At 35.5% G+C, this 13,068-nt stretch overlaps 1 protein-coding gene across 1 annotated transcript in view; it reads right to left on the bottom strand.

Moving 5' to 3' along the window:
* LOC134530609 (dipeptidyl peptidase 9) overlaps positions 1–13,068 on the bottom strand; it is a 68,425-nt gene that overhangs the window by 35,379 nt on the left and 19,978 nt on the right. Inside the window, exon 8 of the mRNA XM_063365601.1 lies at positions 3,702–3,861. Coding sequence (XP_063221671.1) covers positions 3,702–3,861 — 160 coding nt within the window. The remainder of the gene's footprint in view (positions 1–3,701; positions 3,862–13,068) is intronic.

Below are 13,068 nucleotides of genomic sequence, written 5' to 3' on the forward strand. Positions count from 1 at the left end.
AAAAACTTTGTCTTGAAATAGAAGTTTGTTTGGAATCATGGTACATATATTGTAGTTTTCCTTTAAGTTCTTTAATGATTAGGTACATGGCAATTTTTTTTTGGTGGAATCGGAATCGGAATCGAAGCAATTTTAGGAATCGGAATCGGAATCGGAATCGAGAAAATGTAGAATCGACCCATCTCTAGTTTCAACTTGTGAAAAATCCAGATTTGACCCAGCTAGAAATAGAATCCTTGAAGGGACGAGAGTGATCTGACCACTAAATCTCAGAGGCTACAAAACTTGTTGACTTAAATATAACCAACGATATAAAATATGCCCTTTCATTTCCAACAAGATTAAATAGCTAAATAAATAAACACTTTTCAAGAGGTATAGGACTTTCTGCCTGATAGAAAATTGGAAATTAAGAATTCATGATAACGGATGAGAGAAAAACCAAAATAAAGTTCCAATGAATATAACTTATGGGCTTGCGAGGGTTCAAGCTGACGAAGCCAAGAAACAAGTACACCAAGCCCTCACATAGCACGTCTTCTGATTGCACGAATTCATTTAGCACATTATAATTTTACTACCCCAGTCTTGAATAGCACATCTGTAAATTCAGTTAGCACAAAATCGCTACAGGCAAAAAAAAAAAAGTCGGACATGAAGCCACAAAGTCTGCTTCAACTCGGTAAACAAAATATGTGTTGTGACACACAGTCAGCTATATAAATGGTCTGACTACACTATCGGCTGTTGTACAAACATCAGCTATGAGAAAATTTAGTTGTGGCTATGGAATGTAAAGGATCAAATGTTTTCACGTACGCGCGTATTCCGCAGTGTCGTACCATTGTCGCCCAACCAAAAGACCGGGCCGTGATGAACTTCGGTCTAGCCAGTGGCAGGGAACTCGCACAAACACAAGCAACGTCTGCCCATTCATCTGCCGGTAACTGTATGTGCGAAAGCACATGCAATTGGAATTAAGTAGAACCATTGGCTTTCAAGTGAGAGCATAATGCATCAGCATCGTGTTCAAGTATTTGAGACAAAACTACATATAAGTATTATGACGTGCAGAATGTCATGAAAGCTTTACTTATGTTGGTCGCACTTAAGGTTTAAGCAATTCAACTGTGCACACAATCATACCAAATAAGGACTCTATCAAATGTTTATATAAGTCTGATGCTGTTGGTTGTACTAGCAGGAATATATTTGACATTAGATACCGGAACAGAAATGAACAGATGATTCACATGGCAAAGATTGTTAAAAAGTTGCAATTAAAAAAATCACGGGTCTAACAGGATAGCTGTGAACCAAGCGGTGATACACGAAGAAGCACTTTAACTTTTAAAAAATGAAAATGTAAATATCCTAACAGTAATATCGGTTTCACTGCCAGTAAAAGATGGTTGGGAAAGTTTGCTTAAAGGTGCACGATGTGAGTTGAAGGTCACGCCCGGGCGGGCAAGCCAACCGGCCGACTGACGATAACTATCTCCTGTTACATGGTGTCGTATTTGTCATATAAAGTACATATTTGATAGTAGGCTTATAAAGACAATGGTGTGACACATTTATCATTGAGTGTATTCTACGCATTTATATTACGTAAAGAATATTTCCCTACACATTTTGGAACACATTAAGTAAATAACCCTTGCTATTTATGGAAACCAATGCTTCAGAAGACGCGATTTCGGATAACACGAACATTTTTAGGAACGCATTAGTCGTGCTAAGTAAGGGTCGCCCTTGAACAAAGTTCGTATCTTCGTAGAGTTCCATGGATACAAGTGAAGTCAGCTTAACGACACATAATAAATACAGCACTGGTGTTGACCCTCAGTGCTTCTTTGTCTGTTTACTAAGGGAGGGGGTGAGGAGGCAGTCCTACGGATTTCCGCACTACCTAAAAAAAAGAAAGTAAACGATTGCTGTTTTTTTATACCTCTTTTTCCCTTCAGACTATTGTATTTTATTTTTTACCCAGGTGGCAAGCTACTGTTGTCAGTTCCTTCTATAAAAACCAGCAGGCCCTTTACCGGAAAACTTGCATAGGGCTGTTAAGAATGTAAAAGAAGCACTTCAAACCATCAAAACGACGTCTGCAGTTACACCACAGAATGTTCAGTCAAAAGCGTGGGAAGACATATGCAAAAACAATAATGTCTGGGCACAGTTGCATCATAAACACCTCTCAAGATAGACATGTTAATTGTGTAAGGTGCCAGTTCGTGAAACAGGGACATTTACAACGGTGAAGGAGGGAGAACCGTCAACACTGCCACACGGCCTTATGCACATATGTACATTTACACACACTTGCTCTCTCTGGCTGGTTTATTTTTAGATTTTCCCCTCCTCGCTACGCCAGCGCAGCATACACGTCACTTGCCGGCGCCGACCCGGCGGGCGGCAGACGTATAATAACTGCGCTATTCATGGAGCTTCATACTACTAATGAAATACTTTAATTAAACAAATTATACTAACTTGTTGAACTACATTTACTAAAAAACCAATATAGGCTCGTTATTTACGGCATATTCAACCACACACTGCTATGCTAATTGTTTTCTAACCAAAAGTGAAAAACTCGCATAAGGTTTGCACAACATTTATTTAATTTAAAAATCGGCATAAAATGTGTGACCCTTGTGCAGATACGGTAAAGCAAGAAATGGCCAAAATTACAGTAATTATATCAGTAATTTTGTAAATATTGATAATTGAAAAATTACACTAATTAGAAGATTATATATTAATCACTGCAATTGAAACCCCATGCATGTGCACACACCACCATTAACTACAGTGGAACTTCGCCACTACGGGAACTGACAATGGCAGAGGATATCTTTGCAATAATGAGAACTATAAATAACCTAATAATTATGAATATAGATGCTCAAATAGATTTCCACAATCTCCAATTTACTTTTATTGACAAAAAGCCACACAATCTCTGTGCCGTACTTTTTCCGCTCCCAATTCCATGCCTTTTACGCTTCACTTTTTTCCCATCCACATGCTCAGGCAAAAAATTACAGTGTGTCCAACGGTGTCACCTAGGAAACTTTTTTTCAGAAATAACATTTATGTGTCTTCAAATAATAATTTAATTATTTGTACGTTTCAAGCTATAAGTTTAAAACAAAATTTATTCTGCGATACACTGTAATGCTTTAAAATAATAAATGAAGACTTCACTGTAATCAACAATGCAATTTTGGCAAGACCAAGATAGAACTTCACTATAACAATGATTTCATTGTGAACAACAACATTACAATGAGTTACTATATTGTACATGTTTGTATGAAGCATCTTAAACACAAATAATACTGTAGTTGCAAAAATAAGCAAAGAAAACTACTCACTTTTTTATTAATAAAGGGTCTCTATGCCTATCAAATCTATGACATACAGAAATATGCACTGTAAGATTAATAATGTCACTTTAAACCTAAACTGATAATTACAATTAACTTTATTTACATTACTATCCACATATGTATAGTCAAACACTCCTTTCATTCAACAAGTAACAACAGAGAACATACTTTGGCGATAAAACCATCATTACCATCTCCTTAAGGCTACATGCAAAATGCAGTACAGTACTGAAAATTGATTTTTACTGCGGACATAGTGAAGCGTGGAGCTGAGAAGTGTAGGACACAAGTAGGGTTGCTCACTTTCCATCGTGTCATGCGTGTCGTCAATGCCATTGCTGACACCGGACACATGCGCCGTGATCAAGTACAAGTGGCGGAAGCCCGTCTCCTCGCTGGCCCACAGAAACTTTATTTCACTCTTACACTCGCTGGGCGGGAAGAAGTACAGCAGATCATTCACCTGAGGACAATCAAAAACACACACCCTCAACAAGATCTATTTAACATAAGAGATTCACACAGCATTATATAAGCTTTTATTAGTTTGTTGGTTTAAGAATAGCAATCATGTTCGCAGGCACAAGATTTGAAATTAAAATAATACCCTCAAATCAAGTCAATGACTACAATTTGCAAAGGAAATAATTGTGGAAAATATTTTGCGAGCGTAGAAAATGGTGCAATATCTATACTTGTCTAAGCATTGGGAATGCTTACATGATTGATTATACTTATTCAATCAATTTATTTCTTACATTTATTATTGTTTAATATTGTTCTATTACATAAATGTAAATGTGTTAAGTAACCCAGCCATACTGTAACTATAGTTTTCTTATATTTTCATAGTTTTTCTTAGAGGAATTATATTCAGCTATATTTATCAGTTTCATTCCTTTTCATCATTTTGATTTCCAATGAGATACATTTTCATAGTTGATTTTACTGCTTTGCAATAACTTCCAAGTAGACAAAATGGTTGAAAACTATTCTCTTTGCATCACTACTCCATGGTAGCTTAGCAGAATAAAAACTGGAATATTCTTACAATAAAGGGACTGGAGCTTTAGCTGTCGGTGAGGCAAGACGTGTTCTGTGCGAGCTCTTCAATACCCCACACGGTAGTTACCGATTTACACTATTTGTAGCTAGTGGTGTTAATTTAATACCAGCAAATATTGATATAGTTATATCGTCATGAAGTTAGGGATTTCATCGATATTAGCTGAACTTTCGCGCTGGTTGTCTATTGACTACGGTCCAAGCAGATCCATAGGTGATGCCATTCCTGCATTTCCAATCATCAAGTCTGGAGTCTTCATCGATGACATTGATGGATTAGTAAAATTTTCAGCAGCCAAAGGAGATGCAGTTTCTGATTCTGACCCATGGTTCAAAACATAGAATAGTTCTTTTTGATAATTTTGCAGCCTGTATGCTGAGACGAAGCATACAGTTCTTTAAATGATTCCTGCAATGGGACTTATGATTTAATACAATTTCTTGGACATACGCCATTGCAGTTTTGCACTATTTGCCATGGGAAAAATTCATACTTGCAAAAGAAGAAATAAAAAAATTAAAATGAAAAAAAAAAGAAAAAAAAACAATAGAAAACAAGCTTAAATGCATTTACTGCAGTAATGAATTTTTTCCATGACAAACAGTGCAAAGGCATATGTCCAAGGGATTGTATTAAAATCGTAGTGGTCCTGTACAAGTATCATCTCGGTTCTACAACTGTAAGCCGCCGGAACGATTAATGATAAAACAATCTGTAATAACAGGATTACAGGATTTTAACTTTTAAATTTTTTTTATTCCCTAAACCTACCTGATAAAAGGAACTCTTGCACAAGGGTATATGGCTGGGTTGCATAAGAATCACCACTAAAATTACCTTATAAAATCATAGTCTTGAACTCACTATTACATATTGTTTTTGCAATTGTAATAATTTCAAATCACTCTTTTATATTCAATTAAATATTGATTTGTGCAATTTTAACAAGCTTAATTTTATTCAGTACCTAAGATGATAACTTTATTAACAATATATGTAATAGTGTTCATGGTGTTCATAGTTCATAGTGTTCAATCTAAATGGTAACACGGTAACAGACATCAGTTAAAACTGAGTTCAGTTTATTGAACAATGAATATAATTTTATTTATTTATTTTCAAGGTGCCCACTTATTAATTCTCTTTCATCACACTAGGTTATTGCTCACATATTCACATTGAAATCATAACACTTATCTCTACAGATCTCTCATATCACTACAGTTGTTTGTAGAAATGTAGGTACAAGAACAGGTGGAGTTATTAGAAGTGTATGATAAAATAATTTGTCTGAGTTGTTAAGTACAAGAGTGTATGATAAAATAATTTGTCTGAGTTGTTAAGTGCAAGAGTGTATGGTAAATGAGATATACGAGCTCAAACATACACTGAGAAATACACTTATCAATAAACACAATTAACATAAACAATTAAAAATAGTAATACTGAAGAAACTGGCAATTAGAATAAAAGTATGTGACACGTGGTTGCAATTAACTTACAAAAAAGCTATTAACATAAAATATTTTACCATACACAAATATTTTATGCAATATTTTTTAAATGCTATTCATAACAAGTAAACTGTGAAATGTGAATTCTAACCATTTCATTTAATTCAGCAAAATCATTTATTTTTTATTTAGAGTAAACTTCCGATTATCCGGTTTGCAGGTTAACCCTGGCATATTGCACTTCCATTAACCATAATTTTTTTTTACTTTCTAATTTTTTATTTCCGTGCATGCACAATGGCAATGACACTGCAATTAAATTGTAATGCAACAAATTAATAATGTGACGAAACATCAACCAATATTTTTTTGCTCTTTCCTAAATAGTTATTCGCTTCTTTTTTTGTATATTTATTTCCGATGATGCCCAAGTTTCAGCCAACGTTTATATTCCGCCATTCCACATGCCAGGCGTGTCAACAGTAATTCTACAGAGAGAAGTCAGTAGCTTTCAGGGCTAGTTTACCTCTCAATTACTAGGATGCGCTAGTTGCAAATCATAGCAGAAACACATACCTATAATAAATAACAGGAATTATATTAACAGGTTAATTTATCTTTTTAATAATAGAAAACATTAAGTTTATGCTTCTTTAAATCTTATTTCAACTGACATATATCTCCTAAATCAATAACATTATTTTGTAACTCAGAAATGTTCGTAGTGCCTACATAGGAATGTTATGCCCAAGCCTTATTATGTAAACAATGCAGTACATGAATTATTTTATTTAATTTTGGGTGTTTTAATCTCAAAATGTTATTTAACATTTATTTTAATTTACGTCTAATGTAATTATACATACGTATATTAGTACTGTATAATAATTTAAACAGGAGTAGTGTCTTGATTAAAATGGTAGACAACAAGCACACTTACCTGATGGAAAACAAATTATGTATTTTGATTAAAATACTCTCTTATTGAAAAAACACATTTGACTAGCGCTGTTTTGATTAGTGCTCTGCTTTACTGGAATGAATTAGGGCATTACTTCAAGGGGCGTCTGTTTGTCTAGATAAAAAATATTCCAAGATTTTTTTTTTTTTAACTTTGCTTTAATCGTGTTTTTAGGTTATTCGTGGACCACTTGCCAGTCATTACCCTGGATAATAGGAGTCTATTGTATTTATACAGATTTAAGTGCCAAGCAAAAATACCAAATTATTGCGACCCTACTAAGGGTTGCAATAATACACAAATAAAAAAGCACATACAACACTCACAAAAACATATAACACAATGCTAACTAAATGCTTTTAATTTTACAATATTATACTCTTACCCAGCGATCCAAGGCACTACCACCGGAATAACACTCTTAAAGTTACGTACTTCCATTTTGATTTCCAAGTGAATAAGAATCTTAATAATTTTGGGTTGGATCTGAACACACAAGTCCTGATTACATAACCTCTAAGATTACAGATTAAGTACCAGTGTTAAGCTTATGGGCATACATTTTGGCTCATAACAATTTTAATCTCTATCATAACACTACACACATGTTAATTATTTTTTTCAGGAACAGCAATGATCAGTGGATAACCAAGGGATGGCATGAGTGCAATGACTTCTATAGGGTTAATTTTACTACCTGAATGGTTAATTAAAACCTATTCTTCATGGAGGCAAATCAGTAAGTAGTATCATTCCGAATACTGTTCCCCATACCTGTAAGGTAATACAGACTTTTAATATCAGTATCTTTTAAAGATACTGATATTAAAAGCCTGATGAAGTTAGCTTCATACTAATATGTTATAAGATAAGGCAGATAAACATTGGGAAGCCCATATCTGTGTTGCTGCTGATAATAACAAAAGTTATTTTTCCCCCATTTCTACCTTCTACTGCCAAAAAGTGACTAGTAGAGTAAATCAAAAAACTTAAATCTGCTAAAATACAAATTATCATATCTGTTGACAATGTCTGAAATCAGAATATCTCAAATATCAATATGCCAATAACATAATCGAAAGTCTTTATTGGTCTAGTTCTGCTTATAATCAACTTTAGAAAACCATCCTTACCTACAACCATAGATACTGTAATAAAAAAAACCAGGCAGATGCACATGTTACAGTTTACAACAAATTAGCACAAAATGTTTTGTATATGATTCTGAAGATCTTGCTGAATAAACAAAAATTTTTAAAGAGGGATCTGAAATCGCTCTACCCCGAACAAACTGTGGCGACATTCGCAAATGAGCAAACCGGTGCTTATAAATTGTTACTTTTTTTTTTAAGTCTTACATAAAATATGCATTCTGTATCCCTCCACCAGATGGCAAATTCCACATTGACTTGGGTCTAATGAATTGTGTGCGTACATAAATTACATGAAACTGTCATATTGTTTTACTCTAATGGTTCATTAACGAAACAAAACACACCTGCTTTCGTCGCCGCCACTACCAGTACAATGTAAAGGTTGACTCTCATGCCATGTTGATTATTTTGTTTTCCTGTCATTACTATCACTCAATAATGATTATAGCTCTCTTTCATATCATGTTTCACCCACTAACTGTTACCAAATACCTGTGAAAATTCACACACGTGTTCATAATTACAATCACTTGTGTGAAGTTTTGGTAAGAAAATGGTGGAAAATTTTGTGACAAAACAACACATGCATAAGAGTTAGATAGATTTATGGGAACTGCCCTTAATTGAGGCGATTAGAAGCAAAGGGGTATAAGTGACAAAATCAAATATTTGGACATAAGTGCATCACATTGTAGTATAATATCCAATTTATTTGGTGGCAAAGGGATAAAGGTGTGCGGGCTGACTGATGCTGCCTTCTAGTCAAGGATGTACTACTTAGCAAGATGTGATTTCTCTGTGGTGGCAAAGGGATACAAGTGCACATACACCTCTTTGGCTCCAAACAGTTTTTTATAATTTGATTAGGTGTTTACAGTGAGTGTACATTGGTGGATAAATTTTTGTTTGCATCTGAAATATAAAGTAATACAAGGATGGAAGAAGATGAAGAACATAACAAGAATGGAGATCAAGAATAAGTAGATAGTGAAAGTACAAATTCTGGAGGTAGGATGATAATATTAATAATGTTTGTTTTCCACATAACCTTAGCTATAGGAAGAAATTAATTATTAAACAGTTTTGTAATGAGTTTAGTAAATGAAATGGGGAAACATTCAACGCCATGTTGGATTATTGGTTATATGGCTATAAAATTACTGTAAACAAAATGCTAATACACACAAGCTTGGTGTTTCTTAGTTCCAATACATACAATTTATATAGATAGTAATATAGTTGGTACTGGAACATCATATTCTGTATATGTACTACTATATTTTGTTTATTATATTATTTTTAGCTAGTGACTGGCATTTTGCATTTTAAATGTATCAATAAAAATACCGCATAATATTTTGTGTGCCAGGAATTAGACCTTTACTTTTGAGGTTGTGACCATAGCATAAAATGTAAGTTACAATACCAATCTAAGTATAGGTATAAATTTTTGTGCACATATTCAGATTGTAAAGATGTGTATTTTCCTGTATGCAGATTTGGACGCTGATAATGATGAGGATGACTTTCAACCAAATGAAGAATCTGATTCTACTGATGGCGGTGAAGACAGTAGGAAAAGAACAAGGAAAAGAGTAAGGCGAGCAAATGCATGGAAGAGGAATACGGCGAAAAAATGCAGAAACACAGGGTGTAGCATTGCAGAACCCTGCCCTCCTAATTAAATAATTTTCTTTTAAACTTCTTTTCTGTATATGTAAGTATTAATAAGTCAATGTTTTTTGAGTGGTGTATATGTTATGAAACAGTATAATCAGACCTTATGAATATTAATATATGTTATTTGCTCGTACTACGTGTTTTAAAAAGGTATTTTGTATTTTAACAGATATTTTAAATCATTAGTATGTTTTATGTAATTAATCACAAATGAGCCGCTGTACTAGATTTTTGCCTGTTTAGGCCTACTTTTTCAGGTTTTTTCTAAATAAGTTTAATTTTGTAAAGTAATTTGTATTATGATTGCTGTTCTTAATTTTAATTAACGTGTGGAATGATTCTAGAACAAGGGACTGTGTCTGGTGTGATGGTTAAAGAGAGAGGCATGAGAGGCCTGTAAGTGTAAGTGAGAAAGAAACAGTGCTTCCCCGCCAACTGAGATAAAGACGGTAATTCCCCCACTGCGTGGGAACTGTGTGATAACTGCTGTCTCACAGTGTGGGAGAGAGAACGAGAATGGGAGTCCCCGATTTCGATGTGAAATTGAAAAGAGACAGATCAGAGGAAGCCCCGAGTTCTGCGTGTACAGGGTTTTTCATGTATTGTAATTTGTTCTCTGATTGGCTTGTATTTGTAAGCGTGAATGAAGCGTGCGTGTGATTGGTCGGTGAGGTCATGTGACGTCTACTCCCTGCGTGGAGGAGACAGTGGCAGGATTTCACCAGTCGTCTGCCGATCGCTGCACCAGTAGGTCGCGTTCGGTGGCTTCTCGCAGATGATGTAGAAGCATTTGAAGAGATAATTTCACGTTGGTGGTCGGAGCCAGGCCTATTCTTAAATTAACCTAATTATTTGTTATATTTCGTTCGGACATAATTAGAAATTACGGCCACCTTCGTAGGCATTTTGGCTCGAGGCGAAATTCGTTTTCGCCGGGTGCGGTCATGTTTAAGGCCGCACTAATTTCGTGTACTTGCAGTCAAAGATTACTGAAGGACGCTAATTTTTCGTTAATTTTCCTCGCGCGAGCTACCAGCAGTTTTCGACGGGCAGATGTACGTGTGAAACGAGTGAATGAAACATTGGGTTCGATTTGTCTATGCATCCAAGTATGAAAAAATAAAAACAACAAAATTACAATCGGCGTTCAACATCTGTTTATTTTTGTATGTAACGAACCATTATAAGGGAAAGGGTATTTTGGAAAAAATGGTGTCTACCAGCATTGGCACGTTTAAAACAAAATGTTTAAAACAATATGTTCAAAATTGTTTAAAACAATACACTCTGAATAAAACAAGTTTAAAACACAATGTATAAAACATTCTGTTCTAAACATGTTTTTTTATATGTATTTTAAAACAAGTTTTATTTCTTACGAAAACGAAAACTGCATATTGACATTTTCATCACAAGCATCACTGTCTCATTGTAAGTCACCAATTGTGATAAATATCAAGACTAGGATGAGAAGTTTTGAAGTGAAACACATTCCTCACGTAAACATAAAATACCAGCACTGCTTGGTGTCAAACCAGTCATACCTTTTAGGGTCACAGTTCCACTAAGTTCATCAAATCTAATTAAAATTTGTTTTTGTTAGTTAAGTGCACAGAAAACAGTTACAAGTTTGGCAGCCTTCCCTGTTCCTAGCCGGTTCCTTACAGTACTATGCACAAACCCGAATGTGGAGAAAAGACATTCAATACCAGCTGACGAAGCCACTGCACTGTGTAACTGATGTGCCAGGTTCAGAGTTGCATGATGAGTACTTTTCTCCAAAGCCATCCACCATACTAGAGGTTTAATCTCTTTTAGTGTTACAGGACTGAATAAGTACTCCTTGAAAGGTGAACATTTTGCCTTGTACTTAATAATATCCGGCATGGCATCTGGGTGGTATGTTAAAGCATACTCCATTGCAGAGTGAAGTTGCTCCTCGCTCAATCTCTCCCCTCGAAAACGTGATCTATGAGGTTAGCTAGGAGATGGGCATCAGTCACAGCTAAGTTAAATCGCTTCATAAAGCAATTTAGTTCATTGGACTCACAATCATTATCATTTTTGAAAACATCCTGTAGATCAAGCCAAACTTCAACTGCTTCACCAATGGTGCAATCATCACGTTGCACCTTATCTAAAAGACTGAAAGAGTTTTGAGTTTTTTAAGGTAGTCTTGTGCATTTTGTTTCAATCCAATATTACTCACTTTCGCACTTATGTTTGGTCCGATGGCACTTCGATTTTCAGAGCAGACTTTGGCAATGATGTGCCAATTGTTCAAATAAGACTCTATGCAATCAGCTGAAGAATTCCAGCGAACATCCGTAGGGAGAGCGAGAGCTGTTCCACCAGCCAGTTTGTACTTAGCAGCTGCAAAGTGGGTGTTTCTGAAATACTTTGCTATTTGCTTAACATGTTCCATAATGCTGTCTACTTGCAAGTCATGTGCTAGTAAATTGAGGAGATGAGCTGAGCAACCGTACGTTATAACATCTCCTATGTCTTTTCTTGCCAGCTCCTCCCTCATTTTCGCCATGTTGGCAGCATTATCAGTAACGAAACTTCGAACTCTGCTGCCATACTGTTGACAGTTTTTAATTGATTTTTCTGCTATCTGTAACAGGTACTCATAAGTATGACTGTTATCTTCAGTGTCAATGGTTTCAGTTAGATGAGTGCATTGGTCCAGCACATCACTCACGGACACACACACAATTGATTATTGTGCACATTGCTCCAACCATCCAGAGCCATGCACACAGATTTTCTGGATAGTTTTTTCTTCACCTCCATCCATTTCTCAGAGTAAATTTCATCTAGAAGTTCATTTGAAACTTGCCTTCGGTTAGGGGGTTTGTAGCCAGGGCGAAGAAGTTGAACCATTTTTACAAACTCGGGATGTTCGACATGCCTGAATACTGAGTTTGTACCGAATATGAAGCGAGCTATTTGCAAATCTAGTTGTTCTTTAACGTTTACTGTGGTGCGTATGGTAAACCTATCCAACAAGGTAGTAGATCCATGTGGTACATGTGAAGAGGAAGAAGCCCGAGATCCTTCAGTTGAATCCTCTTCACTACTTACTGTCGAGAAAGACAGATTACTTTCTAAACTTGATAAAATAAAACTTTTGCAACCAAGTGTTGATGTTCTCTCTCTATCTGTAACAAACAAAAAGTACCCCATTGTTGTAGTTTTCGCTTTTCGTACCCTATCAACAAGGGTAGAGAGTGGGAGCAGGAGTGGTTTACAGTGGGGGCAAATATTCAACTTTACTCAAGAGGCACAGCATTACACACACAAATGAATTGTCAGAATACTGTGAAGGGTTAGGGACAATGTTGATACCAAT

This window comes from Bacillus rossius, chromosome 3, assembly GCF_032445375.1.
Source record: "Bacillus rossius redtenbacheri isolate Brsri chromosome 3, Brsri_v3, whole genome shotgun sequence".
Lineage (NCBI taxonomy): Eukaryota > Metazoa > Arthropoda > Insecta > Phasmatodea > Bacillidae > Bacillus > Bacillus rossius.